The 27,348-nt window shown below is 54.9% G+C and overlaps 1 protein-coding gene across 1 annotated transcript in view; it reads left to right on the top strand.

The window, feature by feature from the left end:
• LOC145360248 (paired box protein Pax-7-like) overlaps nt 1-27,348 on the top strand; it is a 288,901-nt gene that overhangs the window by 84,700 nt on the left and 176,853 nt on the right. Inside the window, exons 7-8 of the mRNA XM_080215326.1 lie at nt 2,619-2,784; nt 3,814-3,989. Of these exons, the coding sequence (XP_080071452.1) occupies nt 2,619-2,784; nt 3,814-3,989 (342 nt within the window). The remainder of the gene's footprint in view (nt 1-2,618; nt 2,785-3,813; nt 3,990-27,348) is intronic.

Below are 27,348 nucleotides of genomic sequence, written 5' to 3'. Positions count from 1 at the left end.
GAGATGTACTGTTATTGGAGACAAATTCCACTCCAGGTGTCCCGGTTAGCATTTGGACGAGCGGTGCTCACTTTGAACTGAATATTTTGGAAAGCAGCCCTGTTAAAACTGAGTTCTGTGGCTCTGGAGGATGCCTTAAATTAATTTGAAAAGGCGTCAGTCTTTGCTCTGAAGCCAGGCTCGACTCTGAGTGTAATCCCAACCAGGCTTCCGATGAGTCGCAATTCGGTCTGTTTTTGTAAAACAAAAGATCTCTGTGTAGCTGGAGGCTTAACGCAAACACTCCCACTCCCACTCACAACTGTTACTGTCAATTTTCATTTGGAGGCAGTCTTGCCCGTTTCCCACTCAGTTCCCATAGCAGCCAAGGCTTGTGATTCATGCCTGGGTAAGCAGCTAACCCACACGGGTTGATTCCATATTGAGGTCTGACAGTAAATATTTTCACACAGTCAATTAGGCTGCACATGCATACATTTGTGATGCACTTGACATTAGTTCACCTTTGACCATCAGAGCTCAGTACCCTCTGTATTTGTTCTGAGGATAAGCAAGTCTGCATTTCTTGCCTGTGTTTAATTTAACAGTCAACCATGTTGGTTTGGGATTAGAGTCACAACCCATGTAAGAAATGGCAGCTTCCCTTCTCCAAGGAAGATGGTGACTTGGTTGGGTTTTTATGACCATCCAACTACTTGCATGGGTATCTTATCAGGTGCCAGATTGACTGAATTCAGATACACTAGTGGGATTTGAACCCAACCTCTGGATTGCTCCACTTCTTGTTAGGGTACAACAACCTCACCATTGCAGAGGTCAACACCTGCATGAATCTATGTCAGGGTTTTTACATGTGTCTGTAGCTGTGTATTGACCAGCACCATTTCCACTCATTTCCTTTTTCTTGCTGCCATCCAAAGCCTCCTCAGGATCTTGTGTCTTTAACATGCTGCAACAGCATTTTGAGATGCTGCAGTGTTCCAGGTTGAGTTTGGCAGGGGGGGGGGGGTGGGGGGGTGTTGGAGGGGGTGGTGGGGAGAGGGGGATAGGGGGGTTGGAGGGTGGTGGGGGGAAGGGGTGGAGGGAGATGGGGGGGTAGGGGGTGATGGGGAGAGGGGTGTTAGAGGGGGTGGTGGGGAGAGGGGGATAGGGGGGTTGGAGGGTGGTGGGGGGAAGGGGCGGAGGGAGATGGGGGGTAGGGGGTGATGGGGAGAGGGGGATGGGGGAGTTGGAGGGTGGTGGGGGGAAGGGGCGGAGGGTGGCGGGGAGGTGGGGAGGGGGTGGTGGGGATAGGGGGTTGGAGGGTTGTGGGGGGAAGGGGCGGTGGATGGCGGGGGGGCGAAGGTGGGGGAATCTGCCAGGATTCATGCTCCTGATCACGATCCCAGTGATTCCAGATGAAAAGCTTACCTGTGAAGAGGGCAGGTAAAGAGTAGTTCCAACTTTGCTATGATTCCTTTCATGGTGAAATAGCCTGCCAAAATCAGCAGAGAGGTTTGCCAAGGCAAAGAGAAAGATATTAACTGGAGTAATCATTCGCTTGATCAAAGAGATGGGTTTTAAGGAGGGCTTTAAAGGAAGGGGGCCGGTCAGCTCAGTTGGTTAGATGGTTAGTTTGTAGTTCAAAATAATGCCAACAATGCAGATTTGATTCCTGTTCCAGCTGAGATGGACTTGGCACCTGCCTCCTCGCTCTGCCCCTGCGAGTGGAAGGCAATGGCAAACCATCAAGCTTTAACAAAGAACAACCCGGCACGGGAAACAGGTCCTTCGGCCCAACGAGCCCGCGCCGCCACTTTAAAGCATTTTCCTACACCTACCTTGCCCCATGTGTATGTGAATGGTACCCCTACTGTGGCCAGATTCAGGGGAGAATAGTGTAGGGTCAATATGGTACACCAATCAGCCTAAGAGCACATCTTTGGGGGGTGGGAGGAAACCGGAGCACCCGGAGGAAACCCACACAACCACAGGGAGAATGCGCAAACTCCCACAGACACTGGCCCAAATCCATGTATCTGCACAGCTAGCAGTGATAGTCACTGAGCTGTTGTGGTGCCCGTCTGCTGGTCCAGATTTAAGCACACACATCGACACGGAGTACTAGGCTACTCTGGAAACATCCAAGAGCAGCCCACGCACGTCCCACCATGTGCATGCCCAAGGTGAAGCATTTTTGGACAATGAGTGGAGGAGGCAGTGAATGTAAAGGAATGAAAAGAAGAGAGAGGAGAAATAAAGAAGTTTAGAAAGGGAACTACAGAATGTGAGAATAGGTGAAGGGAATTGGCGAAACAAGCTGTTTCCAGAAAGCTGGAAACAAGGGTGAATGTAAGACTTAGCAAAGGGAATCGGCAAAACAGAAAGCTGGAGACAAGGATGAGAGAGAGGAGATGGGGAACAAAAATGATTTTGTCAATTGTTGAGACCAGGGAAATAGGCTAAGGTTGAGGAAATCAATACATCCAGGATAAATGTTTCAGTTTGGCCACACAGAATTTGGAGAATTAAGAATGTGCTGAGCTTATCTCTCTCTACCACTGCCGCCTTGGTGTTCTGTTCTCTTTTATCCAATCAGTACATTTCTACCGCATTCAGTAATACTCTCCATTTTTCAGGTGTGGTTCAGTAATCGCCGTGCTCGGTGGCGTAAGCAGGCTGGAGCCAATCAGCTTGCAGCTTTCAACCACCTGTTACCAGGCGGCTTTCCGCCCACTGGAATGCCAACATTACCCCCATACCAGCTACCTGAGTCGTCGTACCCAACAACTACCCTCTCCCAAGGTAAGAGCACCTGCAGTCCAAACAGGATGGGGCGCAGGTCAGGCTTGTGGAGAACTGGCTGCCTTGTTGAACTACTTCACCAGATAGGAAGATGAAATATGGTCTGGTACCAGTCAAGGTTCACTATGAGACTGTTTCATACTCCTAGTGAAGACCAGTTTCCCCGCATTTTTAATAGAATTGAGATTCAATTGACAAAAGTTGGGAGTTAATATCAGCATGGGCATTCAGTGGGACGGTGTGATGAGGACTCCCCCACTTATTAGCATACCCATAAGATTTTCATCCTATTTCTATCAGTGGAAATGAACCATGTTCTACACTGAATGAGCAATTCACTCCAGGTCACTGCTCAAGAAAGTGAGAACTGCCAGAAATCTCAGACAATTTTTTAAAATCTGACTGTTGGCGTATTAAGGAGCTGTTCCACCAAGTTAGGGAAAAGGCACTGATGCATCTGGACCAGAGAGTTCAGATTCCACCCTTCGCTTGTGCAGACTGACGGATCTCAGCTAGCTCAGCTGGAGGGACAGCAGTTTGTCTCAGAGCCCCTGGATCACAGAGGGCTCAAATGAGCCAGGGTTCTTGTTCCTGATTGCTGACAGTGATATCTGTCATTATTGGATGCTGGGTGAGGAAGAACTGGGCTCAGCAATGACGTCCCTGTGTCTTTGAGCATCAGCTATCAGGCATCAGCTGTCAATAGCAGACAGAGCTTGTGGAACTGAACAGAAGATGGGAAGAGGGGAGGAAGAGAGATGGGGGAGGAGGAAAGCAAGAGCAGAATGGGAAGACGAGGAGGTGAGATAAGGGGAGGATAAGTGAGGAGATAAATGGAGTTTTGAAGTAAGGAGTAAGGGTGAGGAGGAAAATAGAGAGAGGAGGAGAAGGAAGAGAGGAGAGGAAGAATGTCGGAGAGGAGAGTAGAATAGAGGGGAGAGTGTGGGAAGGGAGCAGAAGTACATTATGGGTGTGATGTCCCAGACTTGAAAGTGTAGCTAAATGATTGCAGAATGTGACTGGTTTCAGATGGAGGAAGCACTGTGCACAGACCGCAGCCTCTCCCCCCCTCATCTATGCACCAGAGTGGCCTAGCAGCTGCAGCAGAGAGTGGTTCCTATGGCCTAGCATCTAATCGACATACGTTCTCCAGCTACCCCGACAGCTTCATGAATGCAACAGGAGCCAACAACCCCATGAACCAGGTCAGCAATGGACTCTCTCCACAGGTCAGCCTTCAACAATCAGTGTCTCGAACATCTGTCGGTACAGCTGTTGATCATTACCCTACCCTGTAATTAAAACTCATCCAAAATCAAATAAATCTCTACAGCAGGGGCTTCAGCCTTTTTGACACAGGCAGCAGAGTCAGTGCTCAGTGCCAGCACCTTGCTATTTACATCTCCTCCCTCCACCTCAAGTAACTCATTATATCAGGACAGCCTGGCCTTTGTAATAAGGTAACATTTATCTGGTTTGCAAATTCAATGGTCAGTTCAGATTGTCAAATGGTCATTTCTAAAAACCCAACCAAGTGATTGGAATCCATGAGGTAAAAGACTAAGAGCCACAGTGCCCAACAATGCCCAGAGAATTTAGGGAATTTTGGATTTATGTTCTGACATTGAAGCTGAAGATTGAAAGAGAAATTGGTCCAGAACAGGAAATGAGCTAACAGCCAGCTTGAAATTCTGGATTGTTGAAGCTAAGCAGTATAGTGCTGGAATTCTGGGATTAAACAAGTTTGAGTTAGAAATGACGCGCTGTGTACTGTTTACAGTGGTGATGTGAGGAAGAGAATGGAGGATCATTTAGATCTTCAAAGGAACACGAGAGAAATGTCAAATGAATTAAGATCAATAAAACAGAGAGAGAGATTATAGACTATTTGCAGCATACAGAGAGAACATAGGAGTGAGAGAAAAGAGTTACATTCAACAATCTTTACCTTGAGTCCAGTCCAAGAGAGAGAGAAATTAGAGGCCTCTTCCCAGAAACAGGAATGTGAGAGGAGGGGAGCTGAAACCCAGTGAGAGTCAGCACCTTCAGCAGAAGAGGAGAGCTGAACCCCAGTGAGAGTCAACACCTTCAGGACAGGAGAGGAGCTGAACCCCAGTGAGAGTCAGCACCTCCAGGAGAGGAGAGGAGCTGAATCCCAGGGAGATTCAGCACCTTCAGTAGAGGAGTTTAACCCCAGTGGGAGGCAGCATCTTGAAGGGAGACTTTGAAAAAGTGGGATTAAGGACTGAAGTCTGCTTGGTCAGTCGCTGAGGCAGACACTAGGGGTGGGATTTTCTGGCCGTTCCTTCTGGCGGGATCTCCCGGTCCGGGCAAGGGTGACCGCCCACTGCGGGTTCGTTGGCAGTGGTGAGTGTGAACAATAGGAAACCCCTGTGCAGCGGTGGGACAGGGAGATCCTCCCAGTGGCCAAAAGCAGAGTTGGCGGGGTGGAAAAATCCCACCCTTGGAGAGTGTTAATTCCTGTTCTGGAGTGTGTCCAATTTCTCATGACCTGACTCCCTGTTAGTGGATGGACTGGTGGGTTATGACACATTTGCCGGAAAGTTCTTCATTTTCACATTCCCTGTGGAGCAAAAAGCTTGTCTGAGAAGCGGATCTTAGCAGCACCTGGTACGATTGGAACAATGTCTGCACTCTGACTTGGCATGGCTACATTGCTGCCACATGGCATGAGATATCATCATGATCTTATGGCAGGCCTTTGGAAAGCTAAGCTGCTCTCCATCCTCAGGGAGCTGTCAAATACTTCTCACAGATTTCTAGCTGTGTTCTTGCACTGGTTGAAAGTTCCTTTCTCCAGCTTCCACCCCCTTTTGGAACAAATCCCATTTTTTTTTTGAAAAACTCATAATCCCAGTCAATTTTTTTCATTCGATATGTGCTACTGTATCTCTAGCATCCTCGAGTGGGTTGCCACACATTCATCTTGTAAACTTGATAAGCGCAAAATTTTTCTTAAAGTGTGTAATGTTAAATCAAATGCTTTTGTGTTACTTACTTGAACAAACTCCAAAACAGGGAATTGAGGAGACAGTGTCTGTAAGAGAGAGAGAGAGACTTTGCAAAGGGAGACAGAAGGAAAGAGAGAGAGAAATTCTGTGTGTGTGAGAGAGATAGGCAAAGAGAAACTGAGAGCAAGGAAAAGCCTGGCAGAGACTGAATGAGATACTAAGGGAAAACTTGTGAGACGCAGGGAGATTGAGAGAAAGAGAGAGACACACATACACACAGAGCTAGGTATGGAGTTGGAGAGAGGGAGAGAGAGAGAAAGAGAGAGAGACAGAGGTAGGCATGTAGCCAGAGATCAAGAGAGCAAGAAAGAGACAGTCACCGAGACAAAGGGCGTGCACATATGATGGAATCTACTGATCAGATGCTTTTTCTCAGTTGCGAGGGACAGCTAGGGCGTAATTTTGTTGTTTCGTAAAATACTCCTGATCTTATTTCTACTTCACAGATCCCCCTGCAGCAATAACCATCGGTCTGAGTGGTTAATTTGCGCGGGCTTCTGATAAAGGTAGTCAGTTGAACCCCTGCACCACTCACACTGGCCCTTTCAAACCAGTAAAAAGTCTGACAACACCAGGTTTTAGTCCAACCTATTTATTTGATAATATACTCGCGAGTATATTATCAAATAAATAGGTTGGACTAAAACCTGGTGTTGTCAGACTTTTTACTGTGTTTACGCCAGTCCAACGCCAGCATACCCACATCATGCCTTTCAAACCAGCCATGCTGATGCTTCAGGCTCTGTGCAAAGGGCCACATGTACAGAAAAATCCCGGTCACTGGGAACCCTAAACAGGGTGTCCTGCTGGTATGCATTCAATGGGCTGAATGGACTTCTCCATGCCTTAATGGCTCTTTGACTAGACACAGTACATCATCCTACTGCAGAGTTCTGGGCTGCTGCAGGAGGATCTGAAACAGGGTGGAATTTACAGCTGCCTTATGATGAGCCCTGACCCGGTCACGAAGAGGTACGTGGCCAAAATGAAGTGATTAAGATGGGTGGCATGGTGGCACAGTCGTTAGCTCAAACTGCTGCCTCACAGATCCAAAAATCCAGGTTCATTTCTGATCTTGTGTAGCTGTATAAAGATTTCATGCTCTTCCTGTGTACGCATGGGTTTCCTCTGAGTGCTCCAGTTTCCTCCCACATTTCAAAGATGTGCAGGTCAGGTGGATTGGCCATGCTGATTTGCCTCTTGGAGTCCCAAGATGTGTAGGTTAGATGGATTAGCCATGGGAAATGTGTGGACTTATGGGAGTAGGGCATGAGAGAGGGCCCGGTTAAGGTACTGTCACAGTTGGTGCAGACTTGATGGGCTGAATGGCCTCCTTCTGAACAGTAGGGATTCTATGTTCGAAGAGGTTGTTTTGGTGGATAGAGAAATTATTTTCCCTCATAGAAATGTTCAGAATATGAGGGCATAACCTTAAAATGAGAGCAGAACAGTTCAGGGGCGTTATCAGGAAGCACTGCTTCACTCAAAGTCTCCTGGAAATCTGGAACCCCCTCTCTTTTTGTATAGAGTCTGCATCATCTAAAGTGTTGATGTGATGTCCACTGGAGATGAGATTGCAAATTCTAGGTGAGTTTAGGAATAGGGAGGAGCTGAACTTTGGAGCCTAAAAAAATGTTGCAGTTTTCATTGGAGCTCAGTTTCCCCAAAGCAATCAGTCGACTACCATGATCAAAATCCAATGCTGCCCACATTACTGCCAGGGATCAGGCATGCTCACATGCCCTCACGTTCATAACATCACAATACCACATCCAATCATGGAAGATCAATTGTGTCGTCTGATGCTGCCAGAATTCAGGTGGATAATGGGCAGGAATTCTACACAACTAGATTTTACCCATATCCTGTTTTGGCAGCAAGTTTCAGGCCCATGTCAAAAAAGAAATTAAATTTATTAAGGAGTAAGATTACAAATAAGTGTGAAGAGCTATAATGCCTAACAGTGTGAAAGAGCAGGATTATCTTCAGTGGAGACAAGGCCATTAGTGCAGAATCTTAGCTTCTTTCCCCTGTTGGTTCTGTCTGAATGACAGCCTTTAGCAAACATTTTACAATGTGTTTTCATTCACTGTCTTCAGACATTGGTTGTTTCACGATTGTGGTGATTATTACAGTGGTTATGCTCATAGGCTCATTGTATTATTACCATTGTCAATATCAGTCATGTGGGTGTTCCGATATTGGGGGGAAATGATCATTGCGGGTGTGGGTCAAGAGGACAGGAGTTATACATGGGGGGAGAGGGTGCCAACTATTGGAAGGCCCATTCCAAAATGTCACTGACTGCAATGTCCACATTAATGGAATACAAAGGCAGCTGACCACGTTCTGAGTTGTACTCTGGGTCAGGTATTGTGGAAATAATATTCTGTGGATATCAGGCCCTGTGGCAGTCAGTGTGAATCGAAGTTCAGCATTACAGGACACTGAAGGAGTTAGTGTCTGAGGAGTCAAGGTCTGCCGGGGAAAGATTGCGCAGGAGCAGGAGAAAGTGTGTGTGGGTGTGGGGTAAGAGTGTGCGGGAATGGGGGTAAGAGTGACCAGGACTGGGGATGCAGGAGCGGGGGTAAGAGCACACGGGAGTGGGAGAAAGAGTGCACGGGAGCAGGGACTAGACTGTGCGAGAACGGGGGTAAGAGCATGCAGAAGTGGGGGTAAGAGCACATGGGACCAGGGGTAAGAGCACACCGATGCGGGGTAAGAGCATGTGGAAGTGCAGGCGCGGGAGTAAGAGCGTGCAGAAGTGAGGGTAAAGTGCGCCGGAGCGAGGGTAAGAGTGCACAGGACTGGGGGTAAGAGTGTGGGGGAGTGGGAGTAATAGTGTGCGGGAGTAGGGATAAGTGTGCGGAGGAGCAGGGGTAGGAGTATGCAAGAGTAAGAGTGCACGGGAGTGGGGGTAAGAGTGTGCGGGAACGGGGGTTAGACCATGCAGGAGTGGGGGCAAGGGTGTGCGGGAGTGGGAGTAATAGCGCGCAGGAGTAGGGAGGTAAGAGCGGGTGGGACTGAGAGTAAAAATGTGCAGGTACAGGGGTAAGAGCGCAAAGGAATGGGGGTAACAGTATGCGGGAGCGGGGTAAGAGCGCACGGGAGCAGAAGGAAGAACGTGCATGAGCAGGGGTAAGAGAGTGCAGGAGCAGGGGTAAGAGTTCACAGGAGCGGGCGTAAGAGTGAATGGGAGCATGGGTTCAGAGTGTGCAGGAGTTGGCGGGGGGTCAGAGTGTGCCAGAGCTGGGAGTGGGAGTCGGAGTGGAGCACGCGAGAGTTGGGGCCAGAGGACGTGGCAGTCGGTGCTGGAGAATAAGTCACAGTCGGAGTGAACAGGAGTTAATCTGGGAGGGTGGCATGGTGGCACTGTGGTTTGCACTGCTGCATCACAGACCCAGGGACCCGGGTTCAATTCCCAGCTTGGGTCACTGTATGAAGCTTGCACGTACTCCGTGTGATCTGCATGGGTTTACTCCGGGTGCTCCGGTTTCCTCCCATAGTTCAAAGATGTGCGGGTTTGGTTAGATTGGCCATGCTAAATTAACCCTTAATGTTGGGGGACTAGCTAGAATAAATGCATTGTGTTTTGGGGATAGGGCCTGGTTGGAATTGTGGTCAGTGCAGGCGTGATGGGCTGAATGGTCTCCTTCAGCACTGTAAGATTGTATGATTTTACGAGCCAAAGTCGGAGTGCATGGGGGTCACTGTTGGAAAGCGTTTCCGATTTTGTGGGAGTATGCTGGAGTGATTGTGGGAGCGCGGGGCAGTGATTGTGAGAGCGCGGGGGGTGTGATTGTGGGCGTGCGGGGCAGTGATTGTGGGAGCACGGGGGTGTGATTGTGGGAGTGCAGGGCCGTGATTGTGGGAGTGCAGGGCCGTGATTGTGGGAGTGCAGGGGGAGTGATTGTGGGAGTGCAGGGGGAGTGATTGTGGGAGTGCATGGGGAGTGATTGTGCGAGTGCATGGGGAGTGATTGTGGGAGTGTGGGGCAGTGATTGTGGGAAAGAGGGGCAATCATTGTGGGAGTGCGGGGCAGTGATTGTGGGAGTGCGGGGCAGTGATTGTGGGAGTGCGGGGCAGTGATTGTGGGAGTGCGGGGCAGTGATTGTGGGAGTGCGGGGCAGTGATTGTGGGAGTGCGGGGCAGTGATTGTGGGAGTGCGGGGCAGTGATTGTTGGAGTGCGGGGCAGTGATTGTTGGAGTGCGGGGCAGTGATTGTTGGAGTGCGGGGCAGTGATTGTTGGAGTGCGGGGCAGTGATTGTGGGAATACCGGGGGAGGGATTGTGGGAAGGAGGGGCAATCATTGTGGGAGTGCAGGGGCAGTGACTGTGGGAGCGCGGGGGAGTGACTGTGGGAGCGCTGGGGAGTGACCGGGGGAGTGACTGTGGGAGCGCAGGGCACTGACTGTGGGAGTGCGGGGCACTGACTGTGGGAATGCAGGGCAGTGATTGTGGGAATGCAGGGCAGTGATTGTGGGAATGCAGGGCAGTGATTGTGGGAATGCAGGGGGAGTGATTGTGGGAGAGAGGAGCAATCATTGTGGGAGTGAGGGGCAATCATGGTGGGAGTGCAGGGGCAGCGATTGTGGGAGCGCCGGGCAGTCATTGTGGGGTGCAGGGGTGTGATTGTGGGAGTGCGGGACAGTCATTGCGGGGGTGCGGGGGAGTGATTGGGAGTGCACGGGAGTCATTGTAGGAGTGAGGGTCAGTGATTGTGGGAGAGAGAGGCTTTGATTGTGGGAGTGCAAGGCACTGATTGTGGGAGTGCAAGGCACTGATTGTGGGAGTGACTGTGGGAGTGCGGGGCAGTGACTGTGGGAGTGCGGGGCAGTGACTGTGGGAGTGCGGGGCAGTGATTGTGGGAGTGCAGGGCAGTGATTGTGGGAATGCAGGGGGAGGGATTGTGGGAAAGAGGGGCAATCATTGTGGGAGTGCAGGGGCAGTGACTGTGGGAGCGTGGGGGAGTGTGACTGTGGGAGCGCGGGGGACTGACTGTGGGAGCGCAGGGGTGTGATTGTGGGGCAGTGATTGTGGGAGTGCAGGGGAGTGATTGTGGGAGTGCAGGGGGAGGGATTGTTGGAAAGAGGGGCAATCATTGTGGGAGTGCAGGGGCAGCGACTGTGGGAGCGCGGGGCAGTGACTGGGAGCGCAGGGGTGTGAATGTGGGGCAGTGATTGTGGGAATGTAGGGGAGTGATTGTGGGAGTGCGGGGGTGTGATTGTAGGAGTGATTGCGGGAGTGCGGGGCAGTGATTGCGGGAGTGCAGGGCAGTGATTGCGGGAGTGACTGTGGGAGTGCGGGGGACTGACTGTGGGAGTGCGGGGGACTGACTGTGGGAGTGCGGGGCAGTGATTGTGGGAATGCAGGGCAGTGATTGTGGGAATGCAGGGGGAGTGATTGTGGGAGAGAGGAGCAATCATTGTGGGAGTGAGGGGCAATCATGGTGGGAGTGCAGGGGCAGCGATTGTGGGAGCGCGGGACAGCGATTGTGGGAGCGCCGGGCAGTCATTGTCGGGGTGCAGGGGAGTGATTGTGGGAGTGCGGGACAGTCATTGCAGGGGTGCGGGGGAGTGATTGGGAGTGCGCGGGAGTCATTGTAGGAGTGAGGGTCAGTGATTGTGGGAGAGAGAGGCTTTGATTGTGGGAGTGTGAGGCACTGATTGTGGGAGTGCGAGGCACTGATTGTGGGAGTGCGGGTGAGTGATTGTGGGAGTGCGGGGCAGAGATTGTGGGAGTGCGGGGCAGTGATTATGGGGGTGCGGGGGAGTGATTGTGGGAGTGCGGGGCAGTCATTGTGGGGGTGCGGGGGAGTGATTGGGAGTGCAAGGGAGTCATTGTAGAAGTGAGGGGCAGTGATTGTGGGAGAGAGAGGCTTTGATTGTGGGAGTGCGAGGCACTGATTGTGGGTGTGGGGGGCAGTGATGGTGGGAGTGCGGGGCAGTGATTGTGGGAATCCAGGGGGAGTGATTGTGGGAGAGAGGGGCAATCATTGTGGGATTGTTTGTGTGCAGGGCAGTGATTGCGGGAGTGCAGGGGAGAGATTGCGGGAGTGCAGGGGAGCGATTGCAGGAGTGCGGGGGAGCGATTGCAGGAGTGCGGGAGAGTGATTGCGGGGGAGCGATTGCGGGAGTGCGGGGGAGCGATTGCGGGAGTGCGGGGGAGCGATTGCAGGAGTGCGGGGGAGCGATTGCGGGAGTGCGGGGGAGCGATTGCGGGAGTGCGGGGGAGCGAGTGCGTGGGAGCAATTGCGGGGGAGCGATTGTGGGAGTGCGGGGGAGCGATTGCGGGAGTGCGGGGGAGCGATTGCGGGAGTGCGGGGGAGCGATTGTGGGAGTGCGGGGGAGCGAGTGCGTGGGAGCAATTGCGGGGGAGCGATTGCGGGAGTGCTGGGGGAGCGATTGGGGGAGTGATTGTGGGAGTGCTGGGGGAGTGATTGTGGGAGTGCTGGGGGAGTGACTGTGGGAGTGCTGGGGCAGTGACTGTGGGAGTGCTGGGGGAGTGACTGTGGGAGTGCTGGGGGAGTGACTGTGGGAGTGCTGGGGCAGTGACTGTGGGAGTGCTGGGGCAGTGACTGTGGGAGTGCTGGGGCAGTGACTGTGGGAGTGCTGGGGCAGTGACTGTGGGAGTGCTGGGGCAGTGACTGTGGGAGTGCGGGGGAGTGCCTGTGGGAGTGCGGGGCAGTGATTGTGGGGATGCAGTGGGAGTGCCTGTGGGAGTGCGGGGGAGTGCCTGTGGGAGTGCAGCACAGTGATTGTGGGAGTGCGGGGCAGTGATTGTGGGAGTGCGGGGCAGTTATTGTGGGAGTGAGGGGCAGTGATTGTGGGAGTGCTGGGGGAGTGATTGTGGGAGCGTGGGGGAGTCATTGTAGGAGCGCAGGGGAGTAGTTGTTGGAGTGAGTGGCAGTCATTGTGGGAGCGCTGTGGAGTGATTGTGGGAGCGGAGGGGGAGTGATTGTGGGAGCGCAGGGGGAATGATTGTGGGAGCGTGGGGAAGTGATTGTGGGAGCGCGGTAGTGTGATTGTGGGAGCACGGGGTGGGATTGTAGGAGAGCGGCGGAGTGGTTGTGGGAGCACGAGGGAGTGATTGTGGGAGCGCGAGGGAGTGATTGTGGGAGCGCGAGGGAATGATTGTGGGTGCGCGAGGGCGTGATTGTGGGTGCGCGAGGGCGTGATTGTGGGTGCGCGAGGGAGTGATTGTGGGTGCGCGGGGAGTGATTGTGGGAGAGAGGGGGAGTGATTGTGGGAGCGCGAGGGAGTGATTGTGAGATCGCGAGGGAGTGATTGTGAGAGCGCGGGGGGTGATTGTGGGACTGCGGGGGAGTGATTGTGGGAGTGCGGGGCAGTGATTGTGGGAATGCAGGGGGAGTGATTGTGGGAGAGAGGAGCAATCATTGTGGGAGTGAGGGGCAATCATGGTGGGAGTGCAGGGGCAGCGATTGTGGGAGCGCGGGACAGCGATTGTGGGTGCGCCGGGCAGTCATTGTCGGGGTGCAGGGGAGTGATTGTGGGAGTGCGGGACAGTCATTGCAGGGGTGCGGGGGAGTGATTGGGAGTGCGCGGGAGTCATTGTAGGAGTGAGGGTCAGTGATTGTGGGAGAGAGAGGCTTTGATTGTGGGAGTGTGAGGCACTGATTGTGGGAGTGCGGGGCAGTGATTATGGGGGTGCGGGGGAGTGATTGTGGGAGTGCAGGGCAGTCATTGTGGGGGTGCGGGGGAGTGATTGGGAGTGCAAGGTGGTCATTGTAGAAGTGAGGGGCAGTGATTGTGGGAGAGAGAGGCTTTGATTGTGGGAGTGCGAGGCACTGATTGTGGGTGTGGGGGGCAGTGATGGTGGGAGTGCGGGGCAGTGATTGTGGGAATCCAGGGGGAGTGATTGTGGGAGAGAGGGGCAATCATTGTGGGATTGTTTGTTGCAGGGCAGTGATTGCGGGAGTGCAGGGGAGAGATTGCGGGAGTGCAGGGGAGCGATTGCAGGAGTGCGGGGGAGCGATTGCAGGAGTGCGGGAGAGTGATTGCGGGGGAGCGATTGCGGGAGTGCGGGGGAGCGATTGCGGGAGTGCAGGGGAGCGATTGCGGGAGTGCGGGTGAGCGATTGCGGGAGTGCGGGGGAGCGATTGCGGGAGTGCGGGGGAGCGATTGCGGGGGAGCGATTGCGGGAGTGCGGGGGAGCGAGTGCGTGGGAGCAATTGCGGGGGAGCGATTGCGGGAGTGCGGGGGAGCGATTGCGGGAGTGCGGGGGAGCGATTGTGGGAGTGCGGGGGAGCGAGTGCGTGGGAGCAATTGCGGGGGAGCGATTGCGGGAGTGCTGGGGGAGCGATTGGGGGAGTGATTGTGGGAGTGCTGGGGGAGTGATTGTGGGAGTGCTGGGGGAGTGATTGTGGGAGTGCTGGGGGAGTGATTGTGGGAGTGCTGGGGGAGTGACTGTGGGAGTGCTGGGGGAGTGACTGTGGGAGTGCTGGGGCAGTGACTGTGGGAGTGCTGGGGCAGTGACTGTGGGAGTGCTGGGGCAGTGACTGTGGGAGTGCTGGGGCAGTGACTGTGGGAGTGCTGGGGCAGTGACTGTGGGAGTGCTGGGGCAGTGACTGTGGGAGTGCTGGGGCAGTGACTGGGAGTGCTGGGGCAGTGACTGTGGGAGTGCGGGGGAGTGCCTGTGGGAGTGCGGGGCAGTGATTGTGGGGATGCAGTGGGAGTGCCTGTGGGAGTGCGGGGGAGTGCCTGTGGGAGTGCAGCACAGTGATTGTGGGAGTGCGGGGCAGTGATTGTGGGAGTGCGGGGCAGTGATTATGGGGATGCAGGGGGAGTTATTGTGGGAGTGAGGGGCAGTGATTGTGGGAGTGCTGGGGGAGTGATTGTGGGAGCGTGGGGGAGTCATTGTAGGAGCGCAGGGGAGTAGTTGTTGGAGTGAGTGGCAGTCATTGTGGGAGCGCTGTGGAGTGATTGTGGGAGCGGAGGGGGAGTGATTGTGGGAGCGGAGGGGGAGTGATTGTGGGAGCGCAGGGGGAATGATTGTGGGAGCGTGGGGAAGTGATTGTGGGAGCGCGGTAGTGTGATTGTGGGAGCACGGGGTGTGATTGTAGGAGAGCGGCGGAGTGGTTGTGGGAGCACGAGGGAGTGATTGTGGGAGCGCGAGGGAGTGATTGTGGGAGCGCGAGGGAATGATTGTGGGTGCGCGAGGGCGTGATTGTGGGTGCGCGAGGGCGTGATTGTGGGTGCGCGAGGGAGTGATTGTGGGTGCGCGGGGAGTGATTGTGGGAGAGAGGGGGAGTGATTGTGGGAGCGCGAGGGAGTGATTGTGAGATCGCGAGGGAGTGATTGTGAGAGCGCGGGGGGTGATTGTGGGACTGCGGGGGAGTGATTGTCGGAATACGGGGCAGTGATTGTGGGAGTGTGGGGCAGTGATTGTGCGAGTGCTGGGGGAGTGATTGTGGGAGTGCGGGGCAGTGATTGTGGGGATGCTGTGGGAGTGCGGGGGAGTGCCTGTGGGAGTGCGGCACAGTGATTGTGGGAGTGCGGGGCAGTGATTGTGGGAGTGCGGGGCAGTGATTATGGGGATGCAGGGGGCGTTATTGTGGGAGTGAGGGGCAGTGATTGTGGGAGTGCTGGGGGAGTGATTGTGGGAGCGATTGTGGGAGCATGGGGGAGTCATTGTAGGAGCACGGGGGAGTAGTTGTTGGAGTGAGTGGCAGTGATTGTGGGAGCGCTGTGGAGTGATTGTGGGAGCGCTGTGGAGTGATTGTGGGAGCGGCGGGGGAGTGATTGTGGGAGCGCAGGGGGAATGATTGTGGGAGCGTGGGGAAGTGATTGTGGGAGCGCGGGGGTGTGATTGTGGGAGCACGGGGTGTGATTGTGGGAGCACGAGGGAGTGATTGTGGGAGCGCGAGGGAGTGATTGTGGGAGCGTGAGGGAGTGATTGTGGGAGCACAAGGGAGTGATTGTGGGAGCACGAGGGAGTGATTGTGGGAGCGCGAGGGAATGATTGTGGGAGCGCGAGGGAGTGATTGTGGGAGCGTGAGGGAGTGATTGTGGGAGCGCGAGGGAATGATTGTGGGTGCGCGAGGGCGTGATTGTGGGTGCGCGAGGGAGTGATTGTGGGAGCGCGGGGGAGTGATTGTGGGAGTGCAGGGAGTGATTGTGGGAGAGAGGGGGAGTGATTGTGGGAGCGCGAGGGAGTGATTGTGGGAGCGAGGGGCAGTGATTGTGGGAGCGAAGGGCAGTGATTGTGGGAGCGAGGGGCAGTGATTGTGGGAGTGTGGGGGAGTGATTGTGGGAGCGCGGGGGAGTGATTGTGGGAGTGCGGCGCAGTGATTGTGGGAGTGAGGGGCAGTGATTGTGGGAGTGCTGGGAGAGTGATTGTGGGAACACAAGGGAGTGATTGTGGGATTGCGGCGCAGTGATTGTGGGAGTGCTGGGGGAGTGGTTGTGGGAGCACGAGGGAGTGACTGTGGGAGCGCGAGGGAGTGAGTGTGGAAGCGCGGGGCAGTGAGTGTGGGAGCGCGGGGGAATGATTGTGGGAGTGAGGGGCAGTCATTGTGGGGGTGCAGGGGGAGTGATTGTGGGAGAGAGAGGCAATCATTGTGGCAGTGGTGGGCAGTCATTGCGGGAGTGCAAGGGGAGTGATTGTGGGAGTGCCGGGGAGTGATTGTTGGAGTACCCGGCAGTCACCGCGGGAGAGCGGGGCAATCACACAGGTATGCCGGGCAGTTACTGTTGGTGCCATTGTCATAGTGCATGACGGGAGTGCGTGTCAATCTATGTCATTGTCTGAGTGTGCCAGAGTTACTGTTAGACTGTACATGCATCATTGCCAGAGTGTGTGACAATCATTATCCAAGTTCACAGGAGTCACTGACCAAGCGTGCAGGAGACAATGTCAGAGCGCACGGTAGTCATTGTCAATGTAGTGCGTGAGTCATTGTCGGTAATACATGGAAATCATTGTCCGAGTGCATGACAGTGATTCTCAGAGTGCTCCTGTGTCATTGTTTGAGTGTGCAGAAGTCATTGTCAGTGCAACACGTGAGTCATTGCCAGTGAGCGCCAGAGTCTTTGTCACAATATATGCTGGAGTCATTGTCCAAGTGTGCAGGAATTTTTGTCAGACCGCACTTGTATCATTGTCAGTGTGCCAGAAATAACTGGCCGAGTTCACAGGAATTACTGATCGAGCACTTGACAGTCCTTGTCAGAGTGCGCGGGAGTCCTTGTAAGTGATCGCGGGAGTCTTTGTCAAAGCAGACAGGAGTCCTTGTCAGTGCGCACGTGAGTCCTTGTCAAAGCGGGCAGGAGTCCTTGTCAGTGCCCACGGGAGGCCTTGTCAAAGCAGACAGGAGTCCTTGTCAGTGCGCGCGGGAAGCCTTGTCAGTGCGCGCGGGAAGCCTTGTCAGTGTGCACGGGAGTCCTTGTCAGTGCGCACAGGGGTCCTTGTCAGTGCGCGTGGGAAGCCTTGTCAGTGTGCATCGGAGTCCTTGTCAGTGCGTGCAGGAAGCCTTGTCAGTGTACACGGGAGTCCTTGTCAGTGCGCGTGGGAGGCCTTGTCAGTGCGTGCAGTAGTCCTTGTCAATGTGCGCAGGAGCTCTTGTCAGAGTGAGCAGGAGACCATGTCAGACTGTGTGGGAGTCACTCTCAGAGCCCACGGGGGTCCTGGTCAGAACGCTCGCGAGTCCTGGTCAAAGCACATTGGAATCTATATCAGATTACACGGGGGACCTTGTCAGAGCACACAGGAATTCATGTCAGTGCGCGCGGGAGTCCTGGTCAGAGCCCATGGTAGTCCCTATCAGAGCACGCGGGGGGCCTTGTTACAGTGCGCAGAAATCCGTATCAGAGCGCATGGGGATCCTTGCCAAAGCACGCGGGAATTCTTGCCGTAGTGCAGGGGAATCGGTGTCAGAGAACACGGGAGTCATTGTCAGTGTAACGTAGGAGCCATTGTTGAAGTGTACTGACAGTGATTGTGGGAGGGCACAGGAGTCATTGTGAGAGTGCACCGGCAGTCCTTGTGGGAGTGTACCAACAGTCATGGTGGGAACATGCCGATGGTCATTGTGGAACTGCGCGATAATCATTGTGGGAGCGCGCCGACTGTCATTCTGAGAGTGCGCTGACAGACATTGCGGGAGTGCGCCGACAGTCTTTGTGGGAATGCGCTGACACTTATTGCGGGAGTGCACCGACTGTCTTTGTGGGAATGTGCAGGAGTCATTGTTGGAGCACGCCGACTGTCACTGTGGGAGCGCGCCGACTGTCACTGTGGGAGCGCGCCGACTGTCACTGTGGGAGCGCGCCGACTGTCACTGTGGGAGCGCGCCGACTGTCACTGTGGGAGCGCGCCGACTGTCACTGTGGGAGCGCGCCGACTGTCACTGTGGGAGCGCGCCGACTGTCACTGTGGGAGCGCGCCGACTGTCACTGTGGGGGCGCGCCGACTGTCACTGTGGGAGCGCGCCGACTGTCATTGTGGGAATGCACCGACAGTCATTGTGTGAGTGCGCCGACAGTCATTGCAGGAGTGCATTACAGTCATTGTGGAGTGCGTTACAGTCATTGTGGGAGTGCGCCGACAGTTATTGCGGGAGTGCCTTACGATCATTGTGCCGACAGTCATTGTGGGAGTGCACCGATGGTCGTTGTGGGAGTGCGCTAACAGTCAACGTAGGTGTGCACTGATAGTCATTTTCGGAGCGTGCCGACATTCATTTTCGGAGCGCGCCGACAGTCATAGAACCATAGAATCCTACAGTGCAGAAAGAGGCCCTTCGGCCCATCGAGTCTGCACCAACCACAATCCCACCGAGGCCCTACCCCCCTATCCCTACATATTTTACCCACTAATCCCTCTAACCTAAGCATCTTAGGACACTAAGGGGCAATTTTAGCATGGCCAGTCAACCTAACCCGCACATCTTTGAACTGTGGGAGGAAACCGGAGCACCTGGAGGAAATTCACGCAGACACGAGGAGAATGTGCAAACTCCACACAGGCAGTGACCCGAGCCGGGAATCGAACCCAGGTCCCTGGAGCTGTGAAGCAGCAGTGCTAACCACTGTGCTACCGTGCCGCCCATACCGTACAGCCATTGCGGGAGTGCGCCGACAGCCATTGTTAGAGTGCAATACAGTCATTATGAGCATGCGCCCACAGTCATTGTGGGAATGCGCCAACTGTCTTTGTGGGAATGCGCGGGAGTCATTGTTGGCATGCGCCGACTGTCATTGTGGGAGTGTGTCGACAGTCATTGTCAGAGCGCGGGCAGTAATTGTCGGAGTACGCGGGAGACATTGTTGGAGTTTACGGGAATCATTGTCGGAATGCGCGGGAGTCATTGTTGGAGAACGCAATAGTTGCTGTTGGAATGCGCGATAGTTGCCATTGGAGTGCACGGGACTCGCTGTCGGAGTGCGCGGGACTTGGGGTGGAAGTGCATGGGATTCGCTTTCGGAATGCGGCAACAGTCATTGTGGGAGTGCACCGACAGTCATTGTGGGAATGCGCTGACAGCCATTGCGGGAATGTGTTTCAGTCATTGCGGGAGTGTGCCAACAGTCATAAGAACATAAGAAATAGGAGCAGGAGTAGGCCATCCAGCCCTTCGAGCCTGCCCCGCCATTCAATAAGATCATGGCTGATCTGTCGTGGCTCAGTTCCACTTTCCCACCCTCTCCCCATAACCCTTAATCCCCTCTCCTATCAAAAACCCATCAACCCGCGTCTTAAAAATATTTAGCGAGGTAGCCTCCACCACTTCAACGGGCAGAGAATTCCAGAGATTCATCACCCTTTGAGTGAAGAAGTTCCTCCTCAACTCCGTTCTAAACCGTCCCCCCTTTATCTTGAGGCTGTGCCCCCTAGTCCTACTGTCTTTTTTGAGCGGGAAGAGTCTTTCCTCCTCTATCCTATCCATCCCATTCATCATCTTATACGTCTCAATGAGATCTCCCCTCATTCTTCTAAACTCTAACGAGTACAAGCCCAGTTTATTCAGCCTCTCCTCATAGCTCAACCCCCTCAACTCCGGTATCAGCCTAGTAAACCTCCTCTGCACTCCCTCCAAGGCCAAAATATCTTTGCGCAGGTGCGGCGCCCAAAACTGCACACAGTACTCCAGCTGTGGCCTGCGCCGACAGCCATCACGGGACTGCGTTTCAGTCATTGTGGGAGTGCGCCGACAGTCATTGTGGGAGTGCGCCGACAGTCATTCTGGGAGTGCCAGACAATCAGTGTGGGAGTGCGCCGACAGTCATTGTGGAAGTGCGCCGACAGTCATTGTGGAAGTGCGCCGACAGTCATTGTGGAAGTGCGCCGACAGTCATTGTGGGAGTGCGCCGACAGTCACTGTGGGAGTGCGCCGACAGTCACTGTGGGAGTGCGCCGACAGTCACTGTGGGAGTGCGCCGACAGTCACTGTGGGAGTGCGCCGACAGTCACTGTGGGAGTGCGCCGACAGTCACTGTGGGAGTGCGCCGACAGTCACTGTGGGAGTGCGCCGACAGTCACTGTGGGAGTGCGCCGACAGTCACTGTGGGAGTGCGCCGACAGTCGTTGTGGGAATGCCAGACAATCAGTGTGGGAGTGCAGCGACAGTCATTGTGGGAGCGCGCCAACTGTCATTCTGAGAGTGCGCTGACAGACATTGCAGGAGTGCGCCGACAGTCTTTGTGGGAATGTGCAGGAGACATTGTTGGAGCGCACCAACAGTCATTGTCAGAGTGCGCAGGAGGCATTGTCGGAGTGCACGGGAGTCATTGTCGGAGTGCGCGGTAGTGGCTGTCGGAGTGCGTGTGACTCGCTGTCGGAGCGCGCGTGACTCGCTGTCGGAGCGCTGTGACTCGCTGTCGGAGCGCGCGTGACTCGCTGTCGGAGCGCTGTGACTCGCTGTCGGAGCGCGCGTGACTCGCTGTCGGAGCGCTGTGACTCGCTGTCGGAGCGCGCGTGACTCGCTGTCGGAGCACGCGTGACTCGCTGTCGGAGCGCTGTGACTCGCTGTCGGAGCGCGCGTGACTCGCTGTCGGAGCGCGCGTGACTCGCTGTCGGAGCACGCGTGACTCGCTGTCGGAGCGCGCGTGACTCGCTGTCGGAGCGCTGTGACTCGCTGTCGGAGCGCGCGTGACTCGCTGTCGGAGCGCGCGTGACTCGCTGTCGGAGCGCGCGTGACTCGCTGTCGGAGCGCGCGTGACTCACTGTCGGAGCACGTGGGATTCGCTGTCGGAGCACACGGGAGACACCGACAGAGTGCACGGGCGTCATTGATCGTGTGCGCCGGAAACAGTGTCAGAAAACCTTGCAGTTATTGTCGGTGTAATCTGTGAGTCAATGTCTGTATGATGTGGGAATCATTATCCGAGTGCGTGACAGTGATTCTCAGAGTGCTCCTGTGTTATTGTTTGAGTGTGCAAGATTCATTGTTAGTCTAACGTGAGTGTCTTTGTCAGTGAGCGCCAGAGTCATTGTCAGAGTGTATGGGAATAGACTACACTTTATCATTGAGAGAGCGCGCCAGAGATAACTGGCCGAGTTCGTGGGAGTCATTGTCAATTTCAGTGTAACGGGCGAGTCATTGTCAGAGTGCATCAGAGTCATTGGTCCGAGTGTGTGGGAGTTATTGTCAGCCTGCATTTGTATCATTGTCAGAGTGTGTAACAGTCATTGCCAGAATATGCCGGAAATCACTGTCTGAAGGCGTGATAGTCAGTGTGGGAGTGCGGCGACACTCAGTGTAGGAGTGCGCAGTCACTGTGGGAGCGCGCCCACTGTCATTCTGAGATTGCGCTGACAGACATTGCGGGAGTGCACCGACAGTCTTTGTGGGAATGCGGTGACAGTTATTGCGGGAGTGCACCGACTGTCTTTGTGGGAATGCGGTGACAGTTATTGCGGGAGTGCACCGACTGTCTTTGTGGGAATGCGCAGGAGTCATTGTTGGAGAGCGCCGACAGTCATTGTTGGAGTGCGGGCAGTAATTGTCAGAGTGCGCAGGAGGCGTTGTCGGAGTACACAGGAGCCATTGTCAGAGAGCACGGGAGTCATCGTCAGAGTGTACGGTAGTGGCTGTCAGAGTGCGCGGAAGTGGCTGTCGGAGCGCGCGTGACTCGCTGTCGGAGCACGTGGGAGACACCGATGGACCGCGCGGGCGTCACCGACAGAGCGCGCGGGCATCATCGATCGTGTGCACGGGAAACAGTGTCAGAACACCTGGGAGTTATTGTTGGTGTAATCTGTGTGTCAATGTCTGTATGATGTGGGAATCATTGTCCGAGTGCATGACAGTGATTCTCAGAGTGCTCCTGTGTCATTGTTTGAGTGTGCAAGATTCATTGTTAGTCTAACGTGTGTGTCTTTGTCAGTGAGCGCCAGAGTCATTGTCAGAGTGTATGGGAATAGACTACACTTTATCATTGAGAGAGCGCGCCAGAAATAACTGGCCGAGTTCATGGGAGTCATTGTCAATGTCAGTGTAACGGGCAAGTCATTGTCAGAGTGCATCAGAGTCATTGGTTCGGGTGTGTGGGAGTTATTGTCAGCCTGCATTTGTATCGTTGTCAGAGTGTGTAACAGTCATTGCCAGAATATGCCGGAAATCACTGTCTGAAGGCGTGATAGTCAGTGTGGGAGTGCGGAGACAGTCAGTGTGGGAGTGCGGCGACAGCCAGTGTGGGAGTGAGGCGACAGCCAGTGTGGGAGTGCGGCGACAGCCAGTGTGGGAGTGAGGCGACAGCCAGTGTGGGAGTGCGGCGGCAGCCAGTGTGGGAGTGCGGCGACAGTCAGTGTGGGAGTGCGGCGACAGTCAGTGTGGGAGTGCGGCGACAGTCAGTGTGGGAGTGCGGCGACAGTCAGTGTGGGAGTGCGGCGACAGTCAGTGTGGGAGTGCGGCGACAGTCAGTGTGGGAGTGCGGCGACAGTCAGTGTGGGAGTGCGGCGACAGTCAGTGTGGGCGTGCGGCGACAGTCAGTGTGGGCGTGTGCCAACAGTCATTGTGGGAGTGTGCAGAGAGTCATTGTGGGAATGCACCGACGGTCATTGTGGGAGCGCGCCGACGGTCAGTGTGGGAGCGCGCCGACGGTCAGTGTGGGAGCGCGCCGACGGTCAGTGTGGGAGCGCGCCGACGGTCAGTGTGGGAGCGTGCCGATGGTCATTGTGGGACCGCGTGGATAGTCAGTGTGGGAGTGCGCCGACAGTCAGCATGGGAGTGTGCCCTCATAGTGGGAGTGCACCAACAGTCATGGTGGGAGTATGCCGTAAGTATTTTGGGAATTTGTGACAGCTATTGTGGGAAGGCATGACAGTCAATGTCAGACTGCGCAGGGGTCATTGTCAGAGCATGTTGGAGTCATTGTCGGAGTCCGTCGGTGTCGTCAGAGCACGTCATTGTCATTGTCGGAGTGCGCTGGCATCATTTTAAGAGCGAGCCGGCCTTGTTACTGGAGGCGGCAGTCACTCCTCCGCACGTGACATTCGCTGCCCGATTGCACCACCGTCACTGCCTGAACACGCGATGGTCACTGCTGGAGCATGTGATAGTCACTACTGGAGCCTGCGACATTCACTGCCGGAGCATGCGACAGTCACTGCCGGAGCACATGGCAGTCTCTGCCAGAGCGTGCAATGGTCACTGCCAGGGTGTGCAACAGTCACTGCCTGAGCATCTGGCAGTCATTGCCGGAGCACATGACGTCATTGTTATTGTCAGAAAATGCTGGAGTCAATTTATACATGTGCAGGAATAAATGTCCGAGTGCGCGGGATTAAACGTCCGAGTGCGCGGGATTAAACGTCCGAGTGCGCGGGCTTAAACGTCCGAGTGCGCGGGATGAAGCGTCCGAGTGCGCGGGATGAAGCGTCCGAGTGCGCGGGATGAAACGTCCGAGGGCGCGGGATCAAATGCCCGAGAGCGCGGGATGAAACGTCCGAGAGCGCGGGATCAAACGTATGAGAGCGCGGGAGTAAACGTCCGAGTGCGCGGGAGTAAACGTCCGAGCGCGCGGGAGTAAACGTTCAAGTGCGCGGCATCAAATGTCCAAGTGCGCGGGATCAAATGTCCGAGTGCGCGGGAGTAAATGTCCCAGTGCGCCGGATTAAATATGCGAGTGCGCAGGAGTAAATTTCTAAGTCACTGTGAGAGTGCATAGGAGTCATTGTAAGAGTGTGCAGGAGTCATTGTCAGACTGCACGGGACTCACCGTCAGAATGTGCGGGACTCACCATCAGAGTGCACGGGAGGCACCATAATGTGCGCAGGAGGTACGGTCAGTGTGTGCGGAAGGCAGTGTGTGTGGGAGGCACCTCAGTGTGCGCAGGAGGCACCGTCAGTGTGCGCGGAGTACACCATCAGTGTGCATGGGAGTCACCGTCAGTATGCGCGGAGGCACTATAAGTGTGTGTGGGAGGCACCGTCAGCATGCGTGGTAGTCACCGTCAGCGTGCGCGGTAGTCACCGTCTGTGTGCGCGGTAGTCACCGTCAGCGTGCGCGGGAGTCACTGTCAGCGTGCGTGGGAGTCACTGTCAGCATACATGGGAGTCACTGTCAGCATACATGGGAGTCACTGTCAGCGTGCACAGGCGTCACTGTTCGTGTGCATGGGACTCACTGTCCGTGTGCATGGGAGTCACTGTCTGTGTGCACGGGAATCACTGTCCGTGTGCATGGGAATCACTGTCTGTGTGCATGGGAGTCACTGTCAGAGTGTGCGGGAGTCACTGTCAGAGTGTGCGGGAGTCACTGTCAGAGTGTGCGGGAGGCACCATAATGTGCATGGGAGGCACCGTCAGTGTGCGCGGGAAGCACCATCAGGGTGCGTGGAATGCACGTCAGTGTGTGTAAGAGGCACCTTCAGTGTGTGAAGGAGTCACTGAGTTTGCGGGAGCCCCTATCAGCGTGCGCAGGACTCACTGTCAGCGTGCGCGGGAGTCACTGTCAGTATGTGCAGGAGTCACTGTCTGAGTTCGTGGGATTCACTGTCAGCATGCGTGGGAATCACTGTCTGAATTCTTGGGAGTCACTGTCTGAGTTCGCAGGATTCACTGTCAGCGTGTGTGAGAGTGACTGTTAGCATGCGCGGGAGTCACTGTCTGAGTTCTTGGGAGTCACTGTCTGAGTTCTTGGGAGTCACTGTCTGAGTTCTTGGGAGTCACTGTCTGAGTTTGTGGGAGTCACTGTCTGAGTTTGTGGGAGTCACTGTCTGAGTTTGTGGGAGTCACTGTCTGAGTTTGTGGGAGTCACTGTCTTAAGTTCGTGGGATTCACTGTCAGCATGTGTGGGAGTTACTGTTAGCGTGCACAGGAGTAACTATCTGAGTTTGTGAGAGTCCCTGTCTGAGTTCGTGGGAGTTACTGACATCGTGCACAAAAGTCACTGTCAGCATGCATGCGAGTCACTGTCCATGTGTGCGGGAGTCACTGTCCGTGTGTGCAGAATTCACAGTTTGTGTGCGCGGGAGTCACTGTCCACGTGCGCGGGAGTCATTGTCAGTGTGGCACGGCAATCACCGTCAGTGTGCGCGGGAGTCACTGTCAGTGTGCGTGGGAGTCAGTGACAATATGTGCAGGAGTCACTGCCTGAGTTTCGCGGGATTCACTGTCAGCGTGCGTGGGAGTTACTGTCAGCATGCGCGGGAGTCACTGTCTGAGTTTGCAGGAGACACTGTCAGTGTGCGCGGGAGTTATGTCAGCGTGCACGAGAGTCACTGTCTCAGTTCGCGGGAGTCACTGTCAGCATGCATGGGAGTCACTGTCCGTGTACATGAGAGTCACTGTCTCAGTTCGCGGGAGTCACTGTCAGCATGCATGGGAGTCACTGTCCGTGTGCACGGGCGTCACTGTCCGCGTGCACGGGCGTCACTGTCTGTGTGCATGGGAGTTACTGTAAGTGTGCACGGTAGTCACTGTCAGCGTGCGCGAGAGTCAATATCAGCGTGCACGGGAGTCACTGTCAGCGTGCACGGGACTCACTGTCCGTGTGCACAGGAATCGCTGTTCGTGTGCACGGGAATCGCTGTCCATGTGCACGGGAATCGCTGTCCGAGTGCACAGGAATCGCTGTCAGTGTGCGTGGGAGTCACTGTCAGTGTGTATGGGAGTCACTGTCCATTGTGCGTAATTCAGTGTCAGTGTATGCAGGAGTCGCTGTCAGCGTGCGCGGGAGTCGCTGTCAGCGTGCGCGGGAGTCGCTGTCAGCGTGCGCGGGAGTCGCTGTCAGCGTGCGCGGGACTCGCTGTCAGCGTGCGCGGGACTCGCTGTCAGCGTGCGCGGGACTCACTGTCAGCATGCGTGGGAGTCACTGTCCGTGTGCACGGGAATCGCTGTCAGTGTGCATGGGAGTCACTGTCAGTGTGCATGGGAGTCATTGTCCATGTGTACGTAATTCACTGTCAGTGTGCATGGGAGTCACTGTCAGCGTGCGTGGGAGTCACTGTCAGCGTGCGTGGGAGTCACTGTCAGCATGCGTGGGAGTCACTGTCAGCGTGCGCGGGAGTCGCTGTCAGCGTGCGCGAGAGTCACTGTCAGCGTGCGCGGAAGTCACTGTCAGCATGCGTGAGAGTCACTGTCAGCGTGCGCGAGAGTCACTGTCAGCGTGCGCGAGAGCCACTGTCAGCGTGCACGGGAGTCACTGTCAGTGTGTGCGGAATTCACTGTCAGTGTGTGTGCGGGAGTCACTGTCTGAGTTCGTGGGAGTCACTGTCTGAGGTTGTGGGAGTCACTGTCTGAGTTTGTGGGAGTCACTGAGTTCGTGGGAGTCACTGTCTGAGTTCGTGGGAGTCACTGTCTGAGTTCGTGGGAGTCACTGTCAGTGTTCGTGGGAGTCACTCAGTGTTCGTGGGAGTCACTGTCAGTGTTCGTGGGAGTCACTGCCTGAGTTCGTGGGAATCACTGTCTGAGTTCATGGGAGTTACTGTTTGAGTTCGTGGGAGTCATTCTCAACGTGCGCAGGAGTCACTGTCTGTGTGCGGGAGTCACTGTCCATGTGCACAGGAGTCACTGTCAGTGTATGTGGGATTCACTGTCTGTGTTCGTGGGCATGATGTGGAAATGCCGGTGTTCGGCTGGGGTAAACACAGTAAGAAGTCTCACAATACCAAGTTAAAGTCCAACAGATTTATTTGGTAGCAAAAGCCACTAGCTTTCAGAGCACTGGCTGCCACTTTGTCAGGTGAATGGGAGTTCTATTCACAAACAGGTCATATAAAGACACAAACTCAATTTACAGAATAATGGTTGGAATGCAATTCTTTACAGTTAATCAAGTCTTAAAAGTACAGACAATGTGAGTGGAGACAGCGTTAAGCACAAGTTAAAGAGATGTGTATTGTCTCCAGACAGGACAGTTGGTGAGATATTACAAGTCCAGGCAAGTCGTGGGGGTTACAGATAGTGTGACATGAATCCAAGATCCTGGTTGTGGCCGTCCTCATGTGTGAGGAAGTTGGTTATCAGTCTCTGTATGTGTCAGCGTGCGCGGGAGTCAGTGTCAGCGTGCGCGGGAGTCAGTGTCAGCGTGCGCGGGAGTCAGTATCAGCGTGCGCGGGAGTCAGTGTC

Source organism: Carcharhinus amblyrhynchos, chromosome 30 (assembly GCF_965287045.1).
Source record: "Carcharhinus amblyrhynchos chromosome 30, sCarAmb.v2.hapA, whole genome shotgun sequence".
NCBI classification, from domain to species: domain Eukaryota; kingdom Metazoa; phylum Chordata; class Chondrichthyes; order Carcharhiniformes; family Carcharhinidae; genus Carcharhinus; species Carcharhinus amblyrhynchos.
The sequence above is the reverse complement of the archived record's forward strand: the minus strand, read 5'-3'. Positions and strand labels throughout refer to the sequence as shown.